General features: G+C 49.2%; 1 protein-coding gene across 5 annotated transcripts in view; it reads right to left on the bottom strand.

The window, feature by feature from the left end:
• Nucleotides 1-1,766: 1,766 nt before the first annotated feature.
• Nucleotides 1,767-24,038, bottom strand: part of STARD8 (StAR related lipid transfer domain containing 8) — a 37,816-nt gene continuing 15,544 nt past the window's right edge. For 2 of the 5 annotated variants that reach the window (XM_030305447.1, XM_030305443.1), the window contains exons 2-15: nt 23,420-23,662; nt 15,213-15,284; nt 12,689-12,770; nt 11,661-11,724; nt 9,052-10,445; nt 8,260-8,433; nt 7,119-7,278; nt 6,453-6,651; nt 5,814-6,024; nt 5,429-5,543; nt 4,947-5,171; nt 3,724-3,941; nt 3,447-3,623; nt 1,767-3,299 (exon numbers count right to left, since the gene is read on the bottom strand). In XM_030305447.1, the coding sequence (XP_030161307.1) occupies nt 3,182-3,299; nt 3,447-3,623; nt 3,724-3,941; nt 4,947-5,171; nt 5,429-5,543; nt 5,814-6,024; nt 6,453-6,651; nt 7,119-7,278; nt 8,260-8,433; nt 9,052-10,445; nt 11,661-11,724; nt 12,689-12,770; nt 15,213-15,284; nt 23,420-23,642 (3,432 nt within the window). In that variant the 5' untranslated portion in view covers nt 23,643-23,662 and the 3' untranslated portion in view covers nt 1,767-3,181. Of the gene's footprint in view, nt 3,300-3,446; nt 3,624-3,723; nt 3,942-4,946; nt 5,172-5,428; nt 5,544-5,813; nt 6,025-6,452; nt 6,652-7,118; nt 7,279-8,259; nt 8,434-9,051; nt 10,446-11,660; nt 11,725-12,688; nt 12,771-15,212; nt 15,285-15,580; nt 15,786-23,419; nt 23,663-24,038 lie in introns of those variants that run through there. The other 3 variants (XM_030305448.1, XM_032592110.1, XM_030305445.1) reach the window with 3 other exon arrangements.

Genomic DNA, 24,038 nt, shown 5'->3' with positions numbered 1-24,038 from the left:
AACTTGAGTCTATCTACTATCTACCCTCAGCCACTCTAGCTAGGAACAGGGCACTGGAGACTAAAAGCTCCAGGTAGATTAATTCCTATGTGAGATTCTCTCACTGCCTGGTTTCTTTGAGGTGCTGGGTCAGGGGAAATATAGGAAGAGAAAATATAGGCAACAGGATCGGGAATTTGAAGATGAGAGTTGTCTAGCATAAGGGAAAGGAAGAGATCAAGTCAGGGTAGGCCAAGGTAATGACTGAGGGTTAAAAATGGTCATAGGCAGTGCTTGCCATGTGTGTGGAATTGAGAGGCCCCATAATCATGACACCCAGTCCCACATCTGTAGGCCATGGTGGTCAATTCATTGACTTCACAGTGGGCCACGCAGAGAGGCAGAAATGGGAGCCTCTGCTTTATGCAGGGGAACTACACTAAGGCCCAAAGAAGCTCCCTAACTTGGCACTAGATCTCCCAGAATGCCAGAGATGTAGAACTACACCGGGCAGCTGGTTCTGGGCAAAAGTCCAGAGCTGAAAGTTTGGAGGAATTCTCTGGCTCTTCCAAGAATCTCCACCATACACAGTTCTTTATCTGTCTCCTAGAGACCATCACCTGGGTGGTCATTTTCATATTACTCATTAACAGCATTCTCAACCTCATCCTCTGTATTATCACTATAGCCTCCTTCCATGACCAGGTCAGGCAGTGTTTGTGCCATAAGGTGCCCCTGGCTGCCGGCCTCAAGCTACTGGCTGGAGCTTCACACTAGTGTCCCTTAACACCAACACTGCTTGAGCCATCTTCCATCACCCATACCCCCATGTGGGGTGCCTTCATTGTTTTCCCAAAGGCAAGAGGCTGACAAGACCTCTGTTTCATCTTGCTCCCAAGGCTGAGATCCCCAGGCAGCAGCAGTGAAGAAAGGCCGAAGGGATGTAGGGACAGCTGAACCCAAAAGAAGAGAATGAAAGGTGAGAGAGAAGTGTGACTTGACAGGGACCCCAACCTGTTCAGGCTGAGTGGGGCAGAGCAAAGTGAACACTTACTGATCCAGGCTTGTGCCCAGGTTTCACTAGCCTGTTTGGCCTACGAGGAGGCTGAGGTTCCGGTAGAGGGAGAACAGCAGGATGTTTACCCCAGGCTAGTCAATACCACTCTATGGGTGCAAATATAGATTGAATTGCAAAGCCTATCCTCCCTCTCTAGCTGCCCTTAGGAGCTTAGAAACTTTATGGCTACAGAAGTGTGTCAAAGAAAGCCTTTTCCTATGAAGAAGTAAAGACAAGGGGGACTTTCTAGCCCCCTGGGATTTGCAGGCTACTAGAGCCAGACCAGAGGTTGCTTTCAGGCACTCTAACCTCTCTTAGGCTGGCTTATGGAGAAAACGGTCTTGTAGCCATCCAGGGCTGGGTTTCCACTCTTCATCCTTAAGCTTAGACTGTGTGTACCAGGTGAAGGAAGGACAACATAGCCAGGGACATCTCTCCCCAGGGCCACTGTCAGCATGCCTGAGATCATGCTTGTGGGCCACTCAGACTGGGAACCCTGGCCAGATCAGGGGATGGGATCTGCAGCTTCTGCCCAGGCCCTGGGTTCTTGGAGTCCCACCTCCCCCACCCCCAAATTGCCTCCCAAAGAGAAGCGCTGAGGCCCTCCCCATTCCTCCTATGGCCTTCCCTTGAGTCCTAGAGTGTTTCTGATCCTAACATGAAGCCCACATTGTAACCCGCCCTCAGTTCCTAACCCATCATCTCAGTGAAGACAGCCACACAGCCAGAGTGGATCTCTAGTAATGCTTTATTGTTCTGCTGAGGGGTCACATGGTTCCTGGTCTCCACCTCCCTCATCTTAAATGCCCTGCCCCCTTAGGCTTTCAAGACCCCTGCTCATACCCACAGATTATAATATAGTCTGGACAGAATATGTGTGCATATATAGATGTGCATGTATATATGTATACATGTATACATGCATGTGCATGTATACATGTATACATATATACATATATTATTCTGACTGTACAGTATTTATAGGTAGAAATAAAAAAGGCTTAAAAAGTTACAATATTGCCTGGGATCCATCTCACTCCAGTTTATTTTGCTGAAAGAAAAATAAAGCACTAGTTGGCATTTGAATGTCATTGGAAATTCCACATAAGCCAAGATAGCTGCTGGGTAGGATGGATCAGGTTTGGATCAAGCCCCAGCTGGCTGAAATGACACTAGGCCCTTCTATCTGGCTGGCTGGCTGCCTCAGGCAGGGGCCTGGTCTCTGCTTGAGGAAGGGGCTGTTATGTCAGCCAGCTACCACAGGCAGGAAGATCAGGAGAAGAGACACAGATACAGATGTGTGTCTCTTTTTACCACCATCTGTTTTTGCTTGGCCTGTGTGGTGGGAGTGAGCTTGTTTGCTCTCCAGACAAAAGAGTGTGTGACCACAGGCTGCACAGGACACCAGAGAGTGGCAGATAAAGTATGGGGCCCAAACTGGGGAGACTGGTTCATTGATCTCCTGAGACCTGAGAAAGGAAGCCACCTCCCCCCACTACCATATCCCAAGCTAGCCAAAATTGTCATGTCACCTACTAGGAACCTGTCAGTGCTCACTCTTTAAATCAGCCTCATAAAAATCAGCATTGTATTTACACAAATAAAACAGCTCATAGTGCTTGTAGCTGCCCTGTGCTCATCTTGTCTAATTTCTGTGGAAAAACCAGTTCAGGGCCACTATTAGGCCCCAAGGCAGGACCAGAGCCGCCTGCCAACCTCAAGGGGATGCTAGCACCAGACAGGATGGCTTGCCCTCTCAGAGAGGCAAGGAGTTGGAAGCAAATATTGCTCTCTACCTCCTTCCCCTGCAGGTGGGGGAGCTGGTAAGGCTTCAGACTGATGGTGGCTCTGTGGGCCTGGAGAGCAGCAGCAGTCTTCTTGTTCCTAAAATGACTCCTCTCTCTCGGGAGGACAGACCACAGGCTTGGGGGTGGAGGTGGACTGGAGATGGGGCACTGAAATTCTCTTTTTCTCCCCTGAATGTATGGAGGAGCTTCAGGAAGTAAAGGGGACAGTCAGTGGGATCTTCAAGAGCCTGGCTCCGCCCCTGGAAGCAACATCTGGGGGCTGCTCTGCTCTCTTTATCCCCTTACTCCCTTGGTGCCAGGGGGCCTGGGTGGCGCCACCTTTGGACCAAGCTGAGGCTCACAGTTTTGTCTCAGGGCCAGCTGCCTGCAGGGTGGGGAAGGAGTCCCGGATCTTTGCCACTTCCATGGCACACAGATGCCCAAAGACTTTGTTGTACCAGTCAGGAGAACGGCCCCTGGGGAGGTAGAAGCAGGCAGGCATGAGCTATGGGTTCTTCCCTGGAGCCCTTCCCAGGAGGAAGAAAGGGCTTTCCCCCAGCCTCCCGGGATCAATGGCATGGGGCAGAGGTGGGGAAAGTGCCAGGGCTAAAGGGGCCTGGTACCTGAGATCAGCACGGCAGATGTGAGTGAGCCGGGAGCGGCCCAAGCCACAAGGCTCCATGAGGTACTGGGAAGTGAGCATCATGGCCCTCACCCCTGACTCTGGCACAGGTTGCTCGGGATCCAGGGACTGGGAAACAAGCAGACAGCCACCACGGGGCAGGTCGGAGCGCCACATCCTGTGGGGAAGAGACACATACGTTCACATTCCTGGTGTCTGCTCCCACTGCACCTCCCTGGTTCCCCAAGCGCATCAGGATGACAACCAGAAGCCCTCACCGGAGCACCACAAAGTCGCGGCAAGGATGGGGTGCCATGCTGTCAGTGACATAGTGGTACAGCTCCACACCCGGCATCAGGGCTTCCAACACCTGGGCCCGCAGCAGGTCCTCATCCCAGAGGGCCCGCTCCCGCAGAACACGGTGCAGCACTACAGCCGGAGGGGCTGCTACCTCTGTGGACACCTTCCACACACGCAGGGGATGCCCATCGGACGCCTGGGAGCCACAGGAGTGGGGACAGGGGACAACTGTCAGAGCTGGAGAACAGCCACTCCACCCCCCAGTTCCAGCCTGCCCTCACTTTAGCCCCTGAAAAGGGAAGGTTGCAGGGCTACTGTGCTAACCCCAGCCAGATCCAGACAGGCCTTCCCTGTGTTCCCTGTCCTCTCTCTCCTCTTTGGACATCTGCTTCTCCACCTAGTCAAAAGCACAAAGAGATGATGAGACACAAGTTCTCTGGGGCCTAGTAGGCTCTACCACGAAATGGACTCAGAGCTTGGAATTCCTAGAAGTGAACAGGAAGAGAAGATGGTGATCATCCTCAAGGAACTCACCATCTAGTGCAGGAAGTAGAACATGGGCACAGCAATCAAAGCTGCCACTTAGTGAGTCTTTTGTATGTGTCAGGCACTGCACGAGCTTCTCATCCTGATCCCTTAAGGGAGATTTTAGACGGGTTTATACATGGCAAACCTCAGGCTTGCAGTCTTACTTGTAATCAGAATCCAAGAAAGAAGATGGCTAGTGCCAAGAGGAGGACAGAGAGAAGTCATCTCCAGTTTGGGACATGACAGGAGGCTCTGAATGAAGGAGAGTGCATATCAAGTCAAGGCTAAAAGTGGCTTGGGAAATTTAACGCTTGGGGAAGGTCAGTCCAGGCAGCAGGAAAGCAGGGGCAGAAGCACAAAGGTGGAAGTGTAAGGAGCTCAGCATGACCATGGTGCAGAAAGATACTGGAGGTGAGGCTCTGCAAATAGTGACCTGTCTGGAATGGAGATTTGGTACAGGAATTCTGTCAGGCAATGCCCAAATGAGGGCCCCTGGTCTCATTTGGTTCTTGACTCCTTAAGGAACTTGCTTTGCTGGCTTACACCTTCCAGGATCAAGCCGAGGCACAGTGACACTGGCTGGGGAGCTCCTTCGTTTGGGATTCTTGGCCTCCCTTGCATGCACCACGCCCTCTCCCAGCCCCATGGCAACCACTGGCAGCGTGCTACTCACTTTCCGGCAAGCCAGCTCCGTGTGCTGGGGCCCTGGCATACTCATCCAGCCCTTGAAGCGCTCAGCAGCATCACGCAGCAGTTCTTGGACACTTTCTTCCATGTAGAGGCTCAGGCTCATGCCTGCAGCTTGGGCCTGCCGCAGCTCAGCCAGAGCTGGGCCAGGAAAGCTGAGCTCAGCTGCACTGTAGGAACCACACAGTTGCAGCACCATGTCCTGGGGAACCTGGGAGAGCACACATACACTAGGGCCATGGGGAGAAACAGGGGGTGAGAGACCATCATTCCCAGAGCCCATGGGATCTTTCAGGTCCATGTTACGGGGGTAGAGAAGCCTGACTACTGCAGTGAGATAGATGAGAAACCTTGTAGGAAAAGAGTTGGAAGTTGAGGGGCATGCATCAAGTTGGGCCCCTACCCCTGACTTGGGGTAAAAATCTCTGGCCTGATAGTTCCTCCAGGTGTGAGCCTAGAGTTACTCACTTGGAAAAGTTTCTTGCAGTCATTGATCATGTGTGATAGGCCCTGAGTAGCAGCCATGTTCTCACTCAGGTCCCTAGGGCCTGGCCGGCCAACGATGCTGCGTTTGTTCCTGATCCTAGAGGGAAGGGCAGGGAGGAGAGGATGGCACATGGGCACAAGACAAGATGGCTGACTGGTTGGCTTCTAGCTCCCCTAAACACAAAACAACCTGCTGCTCTTTAGAAGGCCCTGCTTCAAAACATCCAACCAGTTTCAGGCCCCTGAACTGTCAGGCTGACCCCTTGTGGTGATGCTGGGGAACTGTAGGACTGGCCATCAAGGACCAACAGTCCAAAGAGGCCCAAACCCTCCCTGCCTGGCCCTGCCACACACTGCCATGTTTCACCTGGGTGAGGTGCCATCCTTCTTGGAGACGTTGAGATGGAAGATGGAAGGTGCCAGGCACACTGCTAGGTTGCCAGCTGTCATCTGGTTTTCTTCAGCAGAGGCAATGTCACTTAGGAAATAGAGCAGGGTCTGTAGGACCTCTCGGTTCTCATCGGGGAGCAACAAGGTGGCGGCTTGTGCTGCTGCCAACCATTGATCCTTGGGGAGGACTGTGAGGAAGGAATGGCAGAACAGCTTTCTTATTCCCCTAGAGCTTCTGGAAGCAAGTCTCCTGCTTCTAGGGATTCAGAGAGCACAGCAGTCCCAAGGGAAGTCAGTCAGTGAGAGGAAAGGGTAAAGATGGGATCTGGGATGTCTCTGGGTAAAAGAGGGGATAAAGCCCCACTCTAATATACAATGTCACCTTAGGTAAGCCCCTGCCTTTCCTCAAGGCCTCAGTCTATCTTTCCATATAATGGGTTTGGGGACTAGAACATGATCTCCTTCCAAGGGCCTTTCCAACTCTGGATAGCAAATCTTCCAATGAGCTCATGGATGTGGCTATATTTGCTCACACCAGGTTTAGCTTTCACAAGCCCCAGGATTCGGAGAGATTGAGAATGGGGCAGGTTGCTGGGGACAGGTGCAGGTGACTCACGCTGGTAGATCTGCAGGAAAGTGGTGGTGAGCTTGCTGGTGAAGATAGGCTCTGGTAGGTCCCGGAAATACTGCTTCAGCAGGTCAGCCACATCATAGGCCGACTGGCCCTCATAGCAAACATTGTCAGGGGAGGTCTCATTCATTTGGCGCAGGTTCTGGATCCTGGACTTCACCCCAGACTTGCGGAAGATGCCCACCTGGCCCATGCAGGGAAGGGAGGGAGGGAGACATGCAGGACAAGGGTGGGGTGGGGAGGAAGATTATGAGGCCAGCCCTGGATCAGGTGTCAGGAGAGTAGGCCACCCTAGAGACTTCCAAGCCTGGAAGGTTTCCTGCTGGGCAGGGTAGGAGAAAAATGGCAAAACCAAAGAGAAGCATTTTTATAGCCTTAGGGTCAAGAAGAAATATGGTTTTAGTGGGAATGAGCAGGAAGAGAGGGACCTAAAGCAGGCTCCTAAAGATGGGCCCTACAGTGCCCGGGCTGGAAATAAGCTGGCAGAGAGCTTGGCTGAGAGGAGCTTCAGCTCCATCCTTGCTGGGCCTTCCTAAGGCTCAGAAAGGTCTCTAGTGGGCCAGAAAGGCCATAGCAGCTCCCCACCAAATTCCTCAGTTTTGGATTTCTTCCCCAGTGTCATTTCTCTGTAGGTTCCCTGGCAGGGCTCACCTGGTCCAGGCACTGGCTGCGCAAGTAGCGCATGGCTTGCTGAATGCTCTGTGGCAGTGGCTGGCCTGTGCGCTGCACGTGGATGAGGGGTGGCACCCCAAACACGTGCTGGCCCCGGTAGTCTGGGGTCTTATTCCTTTTCATGAACTTGGGCACTGACCTGTTTGGGGGAATGACAAGAGATCTGTGAGGGGTGTGGGGTAGGCCCAGACACAGCTTGGAGACTCTGTAGTCTCAGGGGGCTCAGGCAGGGGTGAGGGGAGTAAAAAACACATCCCCAGAGTCAACATTCACTGAGCACCTGCTGTGGGCCTGGCCCAAGGGAGTCACAGAGGAATACAAGGAGCTCTCTGATTAAGGAGATAACTGTGTCGACAGGAAATGACAATATATGTGGCCAGGAGTGGACCAAGAACTTAGGGGAAGACCCATGAGGAAGGGGAACTATACCTAGTGGATCAGAGAAGGCTTCAGGGAGGATGTGGAAATTCAGCAGGCTCATGAGGGATAGGTAGGTGTTGTCCCAGAGGAGAAATGGGGAAAAGGCATTCCAGGCAGAGAGAACAGCATGGACAAAGGCAAAGAGGTAGGAAAAAAGAGTATAGCACATTCAGGGAAGGGCAACAACTTTAGTGGCCTATATGGTGGTAGTGCTTGAGAGTGGCAGGCTAGAGAACCCAACAGCAAGGGCAGGGCCGGAACATGAAAGGATCATCATGGGAAGGAAGCTAGGCCCTATTCTTTGGCAGTTGAGGGGCGGTGGGGGGTGGGTGGGACAGAAGGGTGTTTATCAGGAGAGCAGCAACCAAAGATGAATTTTAGGACAATCTCACTGGTAACAGCCTGGAAGTTGGGATGGAGGAGTTACAGCTCAAGGACCTAAGGTCCACTACCCCCACTCCTCCTCACACATGGCACACACTCATGCATGTCTCATGAGCATTCCCCACAGACATATGCAAGCCATGCTGACCTCTCAGGCCATGGCCCCTCCAGCTTCCCAACACTATTGGCTTCTGGGCTCCACCTTCTCGCACCCACCTTCAGGGGATGACCCTTCTAGGGTCCTGGAGTGGGGACAGGGAGGGGGCCAGCACCTGGATGAGAAGCTCCCCACACACCATGGCCCAGGAGCACTCACCAGACCCATCCTGGTTTGTGGGGCACAGTGTACTTCTCCATGAAGGCAGTGAGCCGCAGAAGTGAGCCCTTGTGCAGGAGGTGGATCTGGCCAGCAAACTGCCGGTTGATCTCCAGTGACTCTGAGTTGAGGCTAGGCCGGTGGGAGTTCTGGAAGCTGTGCCAACGGAGCTTCCTGGTGAAAGATGAGGAAGTGCAGAAGGGCCAGAGGAGCAGGTTTGGATAAGCCTTAGGAAATGGTGACTTCTTCTGATCCCTTTATTCTCCCCAAAGAAAACAAATGCAGGGAGGGAGATGTGACTACTGTCAGCATTGCTACTGGGTCCCAGGGTGGTAAACCTTAATTTTAGTTTCCAGGACTGCCAAGTGGCCAAGAAGCTATCAGGGAGGGTGGCACAGAGCTCAGGCCCATCTAGTGTCAGCAAGCAGTACCAGCCCCTTATCCCTCCAAGACTGCAGTGTAGGGGCTGTTCTGAGAGCCCAGAATGGTAAATCTGGGGACCAGAGACCATGTCCTCTAACACCTATGATTTACTCATGGGGAAAAAATGCCCAAAGTGGAGCTAGAATTTGTTCAAGGCCATGGCAGAGGTAAGCCCTGAACTTAACCTGGAGGCAATCAAGAACCTGTCCCTGGGCCTGGGCACTTCTTAGTGCCTTGAAAAAGAGTTGTGTAGAGGAGAGAGGGAGGGATGGGAGAGAGGGGAAAGAAGAAAGGGAGGATGAAGGATGGGGAGCAGGACAAAGAGACACAACAGAGTCCTCTGTCCCCACCCTTACTCAAAACTCCCACCTGCACGGTCTAGTCAGTGAGGCCCCAACGCCTGAATCTCGTCGTTCACGTGGTGCTGATGCCTGAAGTCCAGCTGGTGAGCCTGCAGCCTCAGCCTCATTCACAGAGTTTCCACTACTGTCCAGTTCACTGGAGGAGGCCACAGTGTCATAAATGGAGTGTCCTTCTTCCACAGACAGGCTGGAGGCAGAGGTTGGTTCCCCACCTGAATTTGCCTCCTGCTCATTATCCTGGGCTGGGCGTGGGGCCTCGGCCTGTGCCTGTTCCAGGGACTCAGCCTGAGCCTGAGCCTGAACCTGAGCTGGGACTACTGGATGAACATCAGCCTGGCCCAGAGCTGAGGACTCTCTATGGGTCAGAGCCTCTGATTGGGCCAGAGACTCAGCCTGCCTTTCAACCTCAACTGTGGCTACTTTTACTGATGAAGTGACCTCCTCCTCTTCTTCCTCTTCCTTATCTCTAGTCCCCAGGTCTGGGTAGATGGCCTGAGACCAGAGCTCTACCCGTTGCTGCAGCCCCCACACATGCTGGAGAATGTCATCTAGGTGGGCATAGTTGCCCCCACCCTCCTCATCTTCAGCTTCAGGCCCAGCCAGTACAGGCTCAGCTGGGTATAGCTCAGGCATGTTGTCATAGGTGCTGGCATGGCTGCCTGTGGAGCCACAGGAGCCCCGGCGCCCTTCATAGCCCCAGGGCCTACCTGGCTGCCAATCTGCCAGGCGGTGTCCATCCTCAGGAAATAGGCTCTCAATGGACAGGGAGCGAGGGAATGTGCCTGGTTTGTGGTCCCTGGGCACATGCACGAGGCAGTCACCCCGGTGCACCTGCGGAGGATGCCGAAACATGGCCACAGGCCAGGCTTCCCAAGCCCTCTGAGCCTTAGTGCCACTGTCACCAGCTGAGGTGGCTGTCCTATTCTTGGCCCTATAGAATCCAGCTGAGAGGAAGCCACGGCGACTGCAGAAAGAGGAGGCTTTGGTGGTCTTTGAGGTGGCTGGGCTACGCTCAGGCTCTGTTTGCTGGCTGCCACCCTTTTCCTTCCGCCTCAGAGAATCAAGGTGCTTAAGGAAGCTACGAGAACGGCGCTTCTTGGCTTTGTCCTGGAGATCCTCTTGGCCCTGGGTGGGGCTGAGGAATGGCTGGTCATTTGGTCTGGGGGCACAGCTTAGCAAGGGCAGGTCTGCTGGCTCAGGCAATAGGCTCACAGTGATGGCTGGCAGGGAAGTGGCACTAAGCTCAGTGAGGACGCTCTCACAGCTGGAGGTCACTGGCAGGCCAGGGCTTGGTGGGGCCAGTAGGTCAGAGGAGCCTACACGAGACCAACATTTACTTTCACGCTTGAAAGCCCAGTGGTTGCTGATGGTACACTGCTCTTCCTCTTCTGAGTCTTCATTCTGGGGAGGGAGCCACAGGGTCAGGTCATAATAGTCCTCAAGTGCTTGTTTGTACTCCACTCCCTGCCTCCAAACTCTTAGAGGACCTTGAGATAAAGGGCGCCACTTTCTGACTCAAGACATGTCCTAGATGTGGAGCTGGCTCTGGAGTACCAGAGTAAGCCAGGAGTCAGAGACAGAGCCCAGATGGATGGTAATGGTCATCGAATTAATCTAATCCCTCCTCATTTTACAGATAGGGAAACTAAGACCCACAAATGAGAAGTCATTTGCCTAAGGTCATCCAATGTCTTGTAGTAAGTCAGTGACAGAGCCAGGGTTAGAATCCAGGTGTCTTGACCTGTCCTCAGCAGCCTCCCAAGTCTCTAGGCTATAGTCTTAGATTGGAATCACAGAATGCCAGAACTAAAAGGAGATTTTAGATTTTCTAATTTTCTATTTTGCAATATGGGGAAATGAAGGCCCAGAGAGGGGAAGAGGCTTGCTCAAGGCCACTGAGTAGTCAGTGGCAGAGGTGGGATCAGGCCCCAGGGGTTTCCTGCTTCCCAGGCCAGGGTTTTGGCTGCTTAGCTGACCCTCCTGGCTCCAGACCTCTGGTGGAGAAAGCTCCAGAGGAAACTAACAAAGCCTGACCCCATGGAAAGATGAGGTCATCAGGCCAGCATTCCAGGGCTACATGTGGACTAAGAGTCCTCTCGGTTTCTGCAATCCCACATTGGCAGAGTCAGAAAGGCCTCTTGAGTTTAGAGATGGGAAAAACGAGGCTCAGGGATGTAAGACCTCCTGTGGACACAGTTGGGGATCTTGACTTCTAAGATCATATAGGCCATGATTTTTCCACCACATTATTCTGTCTCTGCTGTCTAGTGAAGGAATTCTCATCATCACAAAGCAAGTAGTGGAGGCAGATAGATTTCCCTGAGGAAGGGCAATCACTAGGTCAAGTTATTAGTAAACTCAGTGTGGAGAGGTGTGCTGAGGGGGGTTGGTGTGGCCATGGTACTTATTTTCACACTCTAAACTCTAGACCAGGCTTGCCAAAACCCATCAGGCTCATAAGAGCCCCATATACCTCACTCTCAGGTTGGGGCAAGGCACTGCTCTGTACATTCCAGACACCCAGGACACTGGATCTAGTTTTGCAAGTGGTCTATGTATATCCTGGGTTCCCCACGGTGCCACAAGACCCCAGACCCCACCCTTGCCATGACTCACCTGCTTGCATTGAAAATTAACTTCCAGTTTCATCGAGGCACAATTGTTCAAGGTCATCAGCTTTCTATAAGGAAATGAAGCAGTGTTCACCCAAGGGTCCCAACCCAAGTTTTCAGGGCATAACCTATCGAAACAGTCCCATGATGCCATCCACTACTTTACATGCTCAAGATATCAAAACCTCTCCCAAGATCTAGTGCTCATGAAGGTTTCAGTGCCAGACACAATGCTAGGAAAATTATGGCTTCTGTCCTCTGGAAGCTTACATATGTGGAATAAACCACTAGAGAGACAGCACAGGTTCAGGAACTTAGAAGACACAGCAGGCACACAGAGAGTGGGGCAAGGAACTTCCATGAAGAGGGGGTGGGCGGTCAGAGAAGGCTTCCTGGTGGTCAGAAATGGGTTTCTGGAGGGAAAAAAAAACAGGACTCTTATCCTGGGCTTCCACAAGAGGCTGTGACAAGGTAGAGAGGGAAAGAGTAAACTGACCAGTACTGGTGTGACAGAGGAGACTGAGGCTGATAAGGTCGGTCAAAGCCATACTGCAAAGGTGCCTCATGCTAAAAAAGTTTCACTTTTCTCTGCAGGCAGTTACACACTCTAAGCAGAGGAGTTCCTGCTTGGAAACTGAATCTAGTGGCTGTAAAGAGGCTGGATCAAGGCGCGGAGGGACATGGCAGGAAGGCCAGTGAGTTGGCTACTGTAATGGATCCAAAAAGCCATGGTTTGGCCTCAAACAAGGCCCAAACCAGTGTAAGCAGAGAAGGGGAAAATTAGAAGAATGTCTCAGGAATCTAACTGAAGGGAGAAAAGAGTCAACACCAGATTTTGACTTTCCAGCTAGAGTGCCTGGGTGGTGAGGTGTCACAGACACAGAAGACAGAGTGAGCAGTGTGACTGTACCAGATGAGCTTTGTTACAAGTTGGGCTCCTCCTCTGTTAGAGGGGACAGGGATTGTTTCTTTCCATGAAGAAGCTCCAAGCAAGGCCCTGACCTCCCAGGCCTGGCTCTTAGTGCTCCCTACCTGCACAGGGCCCCCAAAGAGTCCTCGTCCAGAAAACCGTGGTCCTTCTTCACAGAGCCAATATCCAGGGGAAACAGACCTTCTGTACGGCAGAGAAAAGCTAAGATGAGTTGAGAGTGGTATGGTCAGAAATTCAGTGCCAGCAGCCCTTGAGTTGCAAAGGGGGGGCAGGGAAGGGAGGAGGCAGGAAAGCAAAAGCTGAGCAAAAGGAGCAAGACTGGAGTAAAGAAGGGGCCCAGGGAACTCAGGCTGACCATTGGGGACAAGTTCAGGGTTGAAGGAAAGGAGGGTTGAGCTGGATAAGAGGACCCAGCAATAATACAAGTCCATGGGAGATGGCAGGCCTGAGGCCTTGGGTGGCTGCCAGGAGCCAAGCTGGGCTCGCCCAGTCCTCTTTGAATCCTGGGTACTAAGACAAGGAAACTCCTCCCTGCCCCAAGATGAACTGGGGGGATCAGGAAGAGAGTGAGGACAGAAAGGACAGTGTGCAGCTAAACCCCACCTCATTTCCTCCTACTGCTCAAAGCAGGGGAGCCCACTCCTTGGGATTTAAGAAGGAGAGGAGAGAGAGGAAGGTGCAGTAAGATGACAGAGCATCCAGGAAATCCCATACCTCTCTCTGTCTTACTGGTAAAGCAAGCCCATTTATTCATTTAACTAATATTAATCATGCATCTACTTGGTGCCAGATGCTAGGGCTACAACAGCGAACGAGATAAAAATGATCCTTGCCTTCACGGAGTTTACACTCTAATGGGGACAACAGACAATAAGCAATGTGTGAAACAAGATAATACGGTTCTGAATGCCATGAAAGACATTAGACAGGGTGATGGGGTAAAGAGAGGCTGGAGGGGTGGGGGCTACTCATAGAGAGGTGGTCAACAGAGGCCTTTCTGAGGTGGTGACCTCTGAACTGAATCCTGAAGAACAAGAGGAAGCTGTCCATGCCAAGAGCCTGGGAAGAGGGCTCCAGGCAGGACCAACATTAAGGTGTTGAGTGAGGAAAAAACATGGTGAGCAAGTGAGCAAGAAAGGAGCCTGGAATGTAGTGAGCAAAGGGAAGAGGAGTAAACAGCAGTTGAGTGATGTAGTCTTGTCAGTCATAATAAAACATGTAAGCTTGCCTCATTCTGAGTGTGCTGGGAAACCATCAGAGGAGTGACAGAGCACAGAAGTGACAAAGTGAGTCCCAAGGCTCACAAGGTCCTTCTGGCTGCTGTGCATTGCAGAGAAGAGAAAGGGGACGCCTGAGTGGCTCAGTAGGTTAAGCTGCCAACTCTTGGTTTTGGCTCAGGTCATGATTTCACAGTTCATGAGTTCAAGCCCCATGTTGGGCTCTGTGCCGACAGTGCAGAGCCTACTTAGGATTCTCTCTCTTCCCCTCCCCTGCTCTTGCTCTCTCTGTCTCTAAACAAACAAACAAAATTTTTTCTCAAAAGGAATAGAGGAGGTAGCAAAGGAAGGAGGCTGGTGCACTTTGGCAGGTGAGCAGTGATGGCAGGTCACACAGGATGTGGCAGTAAAGATGGCAGGAACTAGACTGATCCGAGACATACTGTGGAGGGAGGAGGGACTTGCTGAAGGATTAGATATAGAAGATGAAAGAAAAGAGGAATCAAGGGTGATTCCTGGATGCAGGGCTTGAGTGGACAGCGGTGCTCTCAGGAGTTGGAATTTAGACCTGCTACATTTGAGATGTCTGTCAGACATCCAAGGAGATACTTAACTACTGGCTGAAAAGATGAATCTTGAGCTTGGGAATGAGGTCTGACAGAAATATTTGAGAGTCACCAGAATATAGATGGTATTTGGAGAAAGATCTCCTGGGAAAGAAATGTTGAGAGGGAAGAGGGACCAAGACTGAGCTTTGGGACACTCCAACATTTAGATATCAGTTACAGAAAGCAGAGTCCTCTATAAGAAGACTAAGAGCAGCATCTAGAGAGACAGCAAAGACAGGTGAGTGTTCTAGAAGCCGAAGTGAGTGGCCAGCGGCACTGAATGCTATTGAGAGATTAAGTAAGGACTGGGAAGTGACTAGTGAACTTGATCACATGGAGGTCAATGGTGACCTGGACAAGGATTGTTTTATTGGCAAGGTGGGGTTGAAGGCAGAGTACAGTGGGGAATGTGAGAAGAAGAAGGAAAGCAGAAATAGAAAGTATAGACAACACTAAAGAAAAACAGAAAAATGAAGGAAACAGAGAAATGAGGCCATGGGGAAGTGGAGATGAGGTCGGGGACACCAGGATGCACCCTCCACATTGCATCTATGCCAGTGGCATCCTCAGAACTGGTACAGTGCAGGGGCCCTGGTCAAGACATGGGTGACACGAGAGCTTATGAGAGCCAATCAAAGTGACCCAGTAGACATGATGATGTAACTATAGGAGGAGGGCCAAGGTCCACAGCTACCTGTATGGTTGGAGAAAGGATCTGATTGGCACCATTTTACAGATGAAAAACAGAGGGATATGGCAAGTTTTGGGGTAGAGGAGGGGGAGCAGCTGAGTATCCTTACCTTCAAAAAGCTGAGCATATTGAGGGAATCCTGTTGCTCGGAGCCACTTGCATGCTCTTTTGGCCTCAACTTCTAAAATGGAACAGAGGGAGAGAAATGGGTCTAGGTGGGTGTTGGCACTGAGCCATCCTGGGTGTATGCTGCCTCATTTCCAGCAGACAAGCACCTCCAGTTCCCATGATCTGGAAATGTCAAGAAAAGCATGGAGGGAGCTGGCTTATTTGTTTCATATCATAGCCAGCAAGAGTTTACCCTGTTCCCCATACCCTACCCTCTGTATGTCCTGCGAGGCCATTCTTGAGCCTCATTCCCCTGCTTGTCTCAATACCCCTCTCGCTCTCCTGCCCCTGCCCAAGAACAGAACCCACCAGCAGGAGCAACTCTCAGGAAAGTCTGAAGTCAAGGAGTACTGCTGGGGGAGGAAGCCATAGCTGTGTCTTCACCTTCCCCTTCTTCAGGGAGACATCCCCTTCCATGACCCTGGGTAGACCATCCTAGTCCAGCTAGGGATACAAAATGTTCAACGATTATCATTCTTTTTCCCACCATCATACCTCACATTCCCTAGCACTTTGATAACGAAATCTCACTTAACACACACAATAAGCTGTGAAAGAGGTTTTACTATCTACATTTTATAGATCTCCAGACAGGCTCAGAAAGGAAGAAGTCATCCACAGTCTCACAGCTGGCCAAGGTAGCAATGCTGGGGCCAGAGTTAAAGCTCAGTCTCCCTCCCACTCAGGGCCCCTACCTTTCTGACATGGCAGCTTCCCCAGTGCTTACTCTTCCCCATCACTCATGGATTTACAGCCCTCCCTTCCCAGGGAACCTCCCAAGACTGCTCCAGCTCTCCCTTGTGGCTAGATCTATGTGGCATAATCCAGTGCTGACTGTCATGATGACACAGTGGTACCTGTGGGAATCTTGGAGGGCATTGGCTGGGTTAGCCTCCCACCTCTGCTCTGGGAGTGCCCAGCACCTCTGCCAGCCTCAGTGAAGACATGCAGCTGGACTAAAGGAGGCCCTCCTGGCAAGGATAGGCTGAGTGCCAGCAGCAATGCCCTCGGACTACCCAGGCAGCCATCTGTTTCCTACCCCAAGCACTTCCAGGGAGCAGTGGGGCTGGGACTATAGGACAAGGCACTGTGGGGTTGGAGGGTGGGGTAGGCTGGTGGCTCAGCAGAGCTGCTCTGGCCACAGAGTCATACTCCCAACATCTCCTTGATTTCCTTAGCGCCTGTGACCAGGCAACTCCGAGGAGACTGATGGGGTTTTTCTGAGACAGGAAGAGCTCTTTCTTTCCAGTGCTCTTCTACAGGAAAATCCAGGATGAGATCCTGACAGCTGAGACTGAGAAGTTAAAAGACAAAACAACATTTCAGAGGATGCGGGTAGGTAGACAACAGAGGGAAGAATACAGGAAGATCGAAGTTGATGAGAAAAAACAATAGGCTTCTCAAGGGCCACAAACTGATGAGGATTTGAGGGGGGAGAAGAGAAGGTTCTGGAGCCCCTGGAGCTCCTGAAGGCTTTTGGGGCAAACAGGAGTGGGGCGGAGATGAACATCTGGGCATTTCCCAGAGTGAGTGCATCAGGTCAGTGCCACCCCAGCATCTGCCTCAGCACATAGCTGTAGCCAAGTTTGCTCATGTCCATGATCCGTGAAGATTGGTATGAGATGGTGCACCTGTACACACACCCCCTATAGGCCCCCTCAGTCTGTGCAGCACTTGAATGGTGTGTGTATGTGCCCATGTTTCTTGTTACTGCAACTTTCTAACCTATGATAAAGATCTAGGAATCATCCGGACTTCAGAGAGGTCCTGGAAAGTGTTTGTTCCCACAGAGCTTAGCTAACAGTACCTCAGACCCTCTGACAGGGGGCAATGCAGGCCTAGCAGAGGATACAGGTCTCTAGGCAATTGGTGGTGTGGGGGAACTGTGGTAAGAGCTGTTGGAAGGGACCTCACACCAGCTCAGGAAGCATCCGAGGTACCTGGTTTTGCTGCTAAAACAGCTTAGCCAGCTGCCACTACCACCTCCCTGTCTCCTGATCCTACCACACCCCCAGGAGAAGGCCCTTCTCCATCCTCAGAGCCCCTCCTGCAGCCAGCTCTGCTTTCCCATGATTAGGATGAAGAGAAGGTACCAAAGAAAGGACCTGATAGTTCCCAGAAAGGCAGGAACAGGCACAGAAAGAAATAGTGACCCTTAAAGGGCCATGAGTCTGCTATGGCCACCCCAGGTAGGAAAGTTAATCCCCAGGGTTAGGCCTGCATGCCAAGAACACACCCTTGAAGCCCACTGCAGCCCTTAGCCATTTATGGCTACAGGCAGAACAAAGAGGAAAGGGAAGGAGAGAGGCACCTGCCTGCCCATTAGTCCTGAGGTCCTTCTTAAGCCTGAAGAAGTTGAGAGAGTGTAGTAAGAAAGTCCCACATCTTACACATCTGCACCATCTACCAGAGCCACAGAGGCAGAGCCCACAGGAGAGTGGTGAGCCGCCTGCTCCTCTAACGCTAGGCATTGGCCCTAGCCAGGGTTGGTGGGAAGGAAACCAGTGCACCTGAGTGGGCACCAAGTTCTTTTGCTTTTACCTAGAGCCCTCTAGCCCGCTACTACTTTAACTGTGATCTCTGGACCAGCAGCATCAGCATCACCAGGGAGCTTGTTAGAAATGCAGAATTCCAGACCTACTGAATCAGAATCTATATTTAACTACGTCCTGAGTTTATTTGCATGCACATTAAAGTTTGAGAAGCACTGGCCTATATCCCTAGCTGAAGGATTTTCACCCTGGGATGCACGTTAAAATCAGCTAGGAAGCTTAAAAAAGACCAGTTCCCTGGGATCCCATCCTCAGAGGCTGATTTAATTGGTCTCTGGTGGGGCTTTCCACGTCAGCACTTTTAAAAAGCTATAGTATGGGGCATGTTGAGTCCCGAGGAACTTTCCCAATTCCCACAGAGTTATATGTCACAGCTGAGACTATGATCCTAATCTTTTATTTTTTTTAAGTTTTTGTTTTAATTCCAGTTACTTTTTTTTTTTAAATTTTTTTTTTCAACGTTTATTTATTTTGAGACAGAGAGAGACAGAGCATGAACGGGGGAGGGGCAGAGAGAGAGGGAGACACAGAATCGGAAACAGGCTCCAGGCTCTGAGCCATCAGCCCAGAGCCTGACGCGGGGCTCGAACTCACGGACCGCGAGATCGTGACCTGGCTGAAGTCGGACGCTTAACCGACTGCGCCACCCAGGCGCCCCTAATTCCAGTTACTTAACATACAGTGTTATTTTAGTTTCAGGTGTACAATATGATGAGTCAACAATTCCATACATCACCTGGTGCTCATCACAAGTACACTCCTTAATCCCCACCCCTTATTTCACCCATCCCCTGACCAACTCCCCTCTGGTAACCATCAGTTTGTTCTCTGTATTTTAAGAGTCTATTTCTTGTGTGCATGCTCTCTTGCACTTTCTCTCTCTTTCCCTTTGCTCCTATGTCGTTTCCTAACTTCCACATATGAGTGAAATCATATGGTATTTGTCGTTATCTGACTTATTTTGTTTAGCATAATGCTCTCCAGCTCCATCCATGTCATTGCAAATGGTAAGATTTCATTCTTTTTGATCACTAATATTCCATTGTGTGTGTGTGTGTACACTATACACACACACACACACACACACACCACATCTTTACCCATTCATCAATTGATGGACATGGGCTACTTCCATAACTTGGCTATTATAAACAATGCTGCCATAAACAGAGGGGTGCACATATTCCTTTGAATTAGTGTTTTTGTATTCTTTGGGTAAATAGTAGTGCATTTGCTGGATCATGGGGTAGTTCTATTTTTAACTTTTTGAGGAAACTTCATACGGTTTTCCAGAGTGGCTGCACCAGTGGCTGCATTCCAACACTGCACGAGGGTCCTTCTTTCTCCACATCCTCACCAACACCTGTTGTTTCTGATATTGTTGATTTTAGCCATTCTGACCAGTGTGAGGTGATATCTCATTATAGTTTTGATTTGTATTTCCCTGATAGTAAGTGATGATGAGCATATTTTCATGCATCTGTTGGCCATCTGTATGTCTTCTTTGGAGAAATGTCTTTTCATGTGAGACCCTGACCTTTTAATTTCCTTTACAGCTCTCTCTTTCCCATTTCATTATGCCACTTGCCCTCAGAGGCCACGTAAACAAAGGGCTTAGACTCAAAGGAACAAACTCCAGGTCCCCAAACTTTTTTTTGACCTCCTGATGTAGTGGAGTAACAAGCTTGAGTTGAAATCCTAGTGCTGTCAGTCACTAGCTCTCGGACCTTGGCAAGTTGTTTAACCTCTGTAAGACTCAGTTTCCCCCACTGTAAAATGGATGGAATTGTGTCTACCTGTAATAGCTACTGAGAGCATTAAATAAAATACTGGAGAGTGGAAAAATACCCTAACACATAGTACAAGTACTCCCAACTAACTGAAGGGTCCCAAGAAAGAACAACAAACAGGAGAAAGAGGCCCAGCTAGCATTCCCTTCTGGGTCTAGAAAGTGGCTGCATCCCAGCGAAGGCAGTCCTGAGAGGAAAATACATTATAATCCAGGCCTATCTCAAGAAACAAGAAAAATCCCAAATATAAAATCTAACAGCACACCTAAAGGAAATAGAAGCAGAACAGCAAAGACACCCCAAACCCAGCAGAAGAAGAGAAATAATACAGATCAGAGCAGAAATAAAAAATATAGAATCTAAAAAAACTGTAGAGCAGATCAAAGAAACCAAGAGTTGGTTTTTTGAAAAAATAAACAAAATTGATAAACCTCTAGCCAGGCTTCTCAAGAAGAAAAGAGAGATGGCTCAAATACATAAGATCATGAATGAAAATGGAATTATTACAACCAATCCCTCAGAAATACAAACAATTATCAGGGAATACTATGAAAAATTATATGCCAACAATCTGGACAACCTGGAAGAAAAGGACAAATTCCTAAACACCCACACACTCCCAAAACTCAAACAGGAAGAAATAGAAAGCTTGAACAGACCCATAACCAGCAAAGAAATTGAATCAGTTATCAAAAATCTCCCAACAAATAAGAGTCCAGGACCAGATGGCTTCCCAGGGAAATTCTACCAGACATTTAAAGCAGAAATAATACCTATCCTTCTCAAGCTATTCCAAAAAATAGAAAGGGAGGGAAAACTTCCAGACTCATTCTATGAAGCCAGCATTACTTTGATTCCTAAACCAGACAGAGACCCAGTAAAAAAAGAGAACTACAGGCCAATATCCCTGATGAATACGGATGCAAAAATTCTCAATAAGATACTAGCAAATTGAATTCAACAGCATATAAAAAGAATTATTCACCATGATCAAGTGGGATTCATTCGTGGGCTGCAGGGTTGGTTCGACATTTGCAAATCAATCAATGTGATACATCACATTAATAAAAGAAAAGAAAAGAACCATATGATCCTGTCAATCAATGCAGAAAAAGCATTTGACAAAATCAGCATCCTTTCTTAATAAAAACCTTCAAGAAAGTTGGGATAGAAGGAACTTACTTAAACATCATAAAAGCCATTTATGAAAAGCGCACAGCTAATATCATCCTCAATGGGGAAAAGCTGAGAGCTTTTTCCCTGAGATCAGGAACACGACAGGGATGTCCACTCTCATCGCTGTTGTTTAACATAGTGTTGGAAGTTCTAGCATCAGCAATCACACAACAAAAGGAAATCAAAGGCATCCAAATTGGCAAAGATGATTTCAAGCTTTCACTCTTTGCAGATGACATGATATCATAAATGGAAAATCCAACAGACTCCACCAAAAGTCTGCTAGAACTGATACATGAATTTAGCAAAGTCGCAGGATACAAAATCAATGTACAGAAATCAGTTGCCTTCTTATACACTAATAATGAAGCAACAGAAAGACAAAGAAACTGATCCCATTCACAATTGCACCAAGAATCATAAAATACCTACGATAAACCTAACCAAAGATGTAAAAGATCTGTATACTGAAAACTATAGAAAGCTTATGAAGGAAATTGAAGAAGATATAAAGAAATGGAAAAACATTCCGTGCTCATGGATTGGAAGAATAAATATTGTTAAAATGTCAATACTACCCAAAGTTATCTACACATTCAATGCAATCCCAATCAAGATTGCAATAGCATTCTTCTCCAAGCTAGAACAGGCAATCCTAAAATTCATATGGAACCACAAAAGGCCCCGAATAGCCAAAGTAATTTTGAAGAAGAAGACCAAAGCAGGAGGCATCACAATCCCAGACTTTAGCCTCTACTACAAAGCTGTCATCATCAAGACAGCATGGAATTGGCACAAAAACAGACACATAGACCAATGGAATAGAATAGAAACCCCAGAACTAGACTCACAAAAGTATGGCCAACTAATCTTTGACAAAGCAGGAAAGAATATCCAATGGAAAAAAGACAGTCTCTTTAACAAATGGTGCTGGGAGAACTGGACAGCAACATGCAGAAGGATGAAACTAGACCACTTTCTTACACCATTCACAAAAACAAACTCAAAATGGATAAAGAAACTGAATGTGAGACAGGAAACCATCAAAACCCTAGAGGAGAAAGCAGGCAAAAACCTCTCTGACCTCAGCCGTAGCAATCTCTTACTTGACACATCCCCAAAGGCAAGGGAATTAAAAGCAAAAATGAACAATTGGGACCTCATGAAGATAAAAAGCTTCTGCACAGCAAAGGAAACAATCAACAAAACTAGAAGGCAACCAACGGAATGGGAAAAGATATTTGCAAATGACATATTGGACAAAGGGCTAGTATCCAAAATCTATAAAGAGCTCACCAAACTCCACACCCGGAAAACAAATAATCCAGTGAAGAAATGGGCAGAAAACATGAATAGACACTTCTCTAAAGAAGACATCCACATGGCCAACAGGCACATGAAAAGATGCTCAATGTCGCTCCTCATCAGGGAAATACAAATCAAAACCACACTCAGATATTACCTCACGCCAGTCAGAGTGGCCAAAATGAACAAATCAGGAGACTATAGATGCTGGAGAGGATGTGGAGAAACAGGAACCCTCTTGCACTGTTGGTGGGAATGCAAACTGGTGCAGCCACTCTGGAAAACAGTGTGGAGGTTCCTCAAAAAATTAAAAATAGATCTACCCTATGACCCAGCAATAGCACTGCTAGGAATTTACCCAAGGGATACAGGAGGACTGATGCATAGGGACACTTGTACCCCAATGTTTATAGCAGCACTCTCAGCAATAGCCAAGTTATGGAAAGAGCCTAAATGTCCATCAACTGATGAATGGATAAAGAAATTGTGGTTTATATACGCAATGGAATACTACATGGCAATGAGAAAGAATGAAATCTGGCCTTTTGTAGCAACGTGGATGGAACTGGAGAGTGTGATGCTAAGTGAAATAAGTCATACAGAGAAAGACAGATACCATATGTTTTCACTCTTATGTGGATCCTGAGAAACTTAACAGAAGTTCAGGGGGGGAGGGGAAGGAAAGAAAAAAAAAGGTTAGAGAGGGAGACAGCCAAAGCATAAGAGACTCTTAAAAAGTTGAGAACAAACTGAGGGTAGATGGGGAGGTGGGAGGGAGGGGAGGGTGGGTGATGGGTACTGAGGAGGGCACCTTTTGGGGATGAGCACTGAGTGTTGTATGGAAACCAATTTAACGATAAATTTGATATTAAAAAAATAAAAACAAAACAAAACAAAACAAAACAAAACAAAAAGAAAGTGGCTGCATCCACATCACTGTCAAAATTGCAGCCAAATGGCTCCAGGAAGTGACGTTAGTTAGGAGGCAGAAGTTTCAAAGAGGCCACAATAGCTCCAAAAGACAAAGGATCCAAGTAGTTTGAAGCAGGGTTATGGGATGAATCCCCAGAAAGTACTCCCTGGCAGGAATCTGGAGAATGTAATGGGTTATTACCCAACAGGATGTCAGGGACACTGGCTCCTAACAATATACCACCTCATGGAGGGCTGGGAGGCCCTGAGGCTCCCTCCCAAATGGAGCAAAGATATATGTCTTGGTGATTAAGGGCTGAGCTAAAGTGCTTTGCTTTCATCCCTCCCACACATCCCAGCCTGTTGAGGCTGGGGCCAGGAGTGACCACTCATCCCCAGTAGAGTCCACTCACCTGCGGTTGGGGCCCAGGTGTCCTGGACTGAGGACTGCCTTACATGCCTCGTGGGGAGAGTAACACCAGGCAGGCTGAGGCGAGTGATGTGGGAATGTCTGTGACCCCTAGTCCTGTTTCTATGTCCAGATGTGCAGATTTCAGCAGTTTCACTATATTCTGCAGGCCATGCTCTGGTCAAGGCTAGGTTGATATGCTGGGACAGGTCAGGGATGTCACTCATCTGGCACAAGCTCGATTTCACTGAGATTTAAAAAAAAAAAATTTTAATGTTTCTTTATTTTTGAGAGACAGAGACAGAGACAGAGCATGATCAGGGGAGGGGCAGAGAGAGAAGGAGACACAAAATCCGAAGCAGCCTGAGATGTCAGCACAGAGCCCGATCCAGGGCTCAAGCTCAGGAACTGTGAGATAATGACCTGAGCCGAAATTGGACGCTCAACCAACTGAGCCACCCAGGCGCCCCAGGTTTCCACTGAGATTTAAGCCCAGACTCTTTCCCTGGGGAGGGTCCCAGCTGATCTGAGCCATAAAAGTTTGGGAAAAGGGCATACTCGAAAGCTCCAACATCAAATCGGGCCTCAAGGCCATACCCACGAGTCTCCTGGAGGGAGTGTCA

Source organism: Lynx canadensis, chromosome X (genome assembly GCF_007474595.2).
Source record: "Lynx canadensis isolate LIC74 chromosome X, mLynCan4.pri.v2, whole genome shotgun sequence".
NCBI lineage: Eukaryota > Metazoa > Chordata > Mammalia > Carnivora > Felidae > Lynx > Lynx canadensis.
This window is presented reverse-complemented; position numbering and strand designations above follow the sequence as displayed.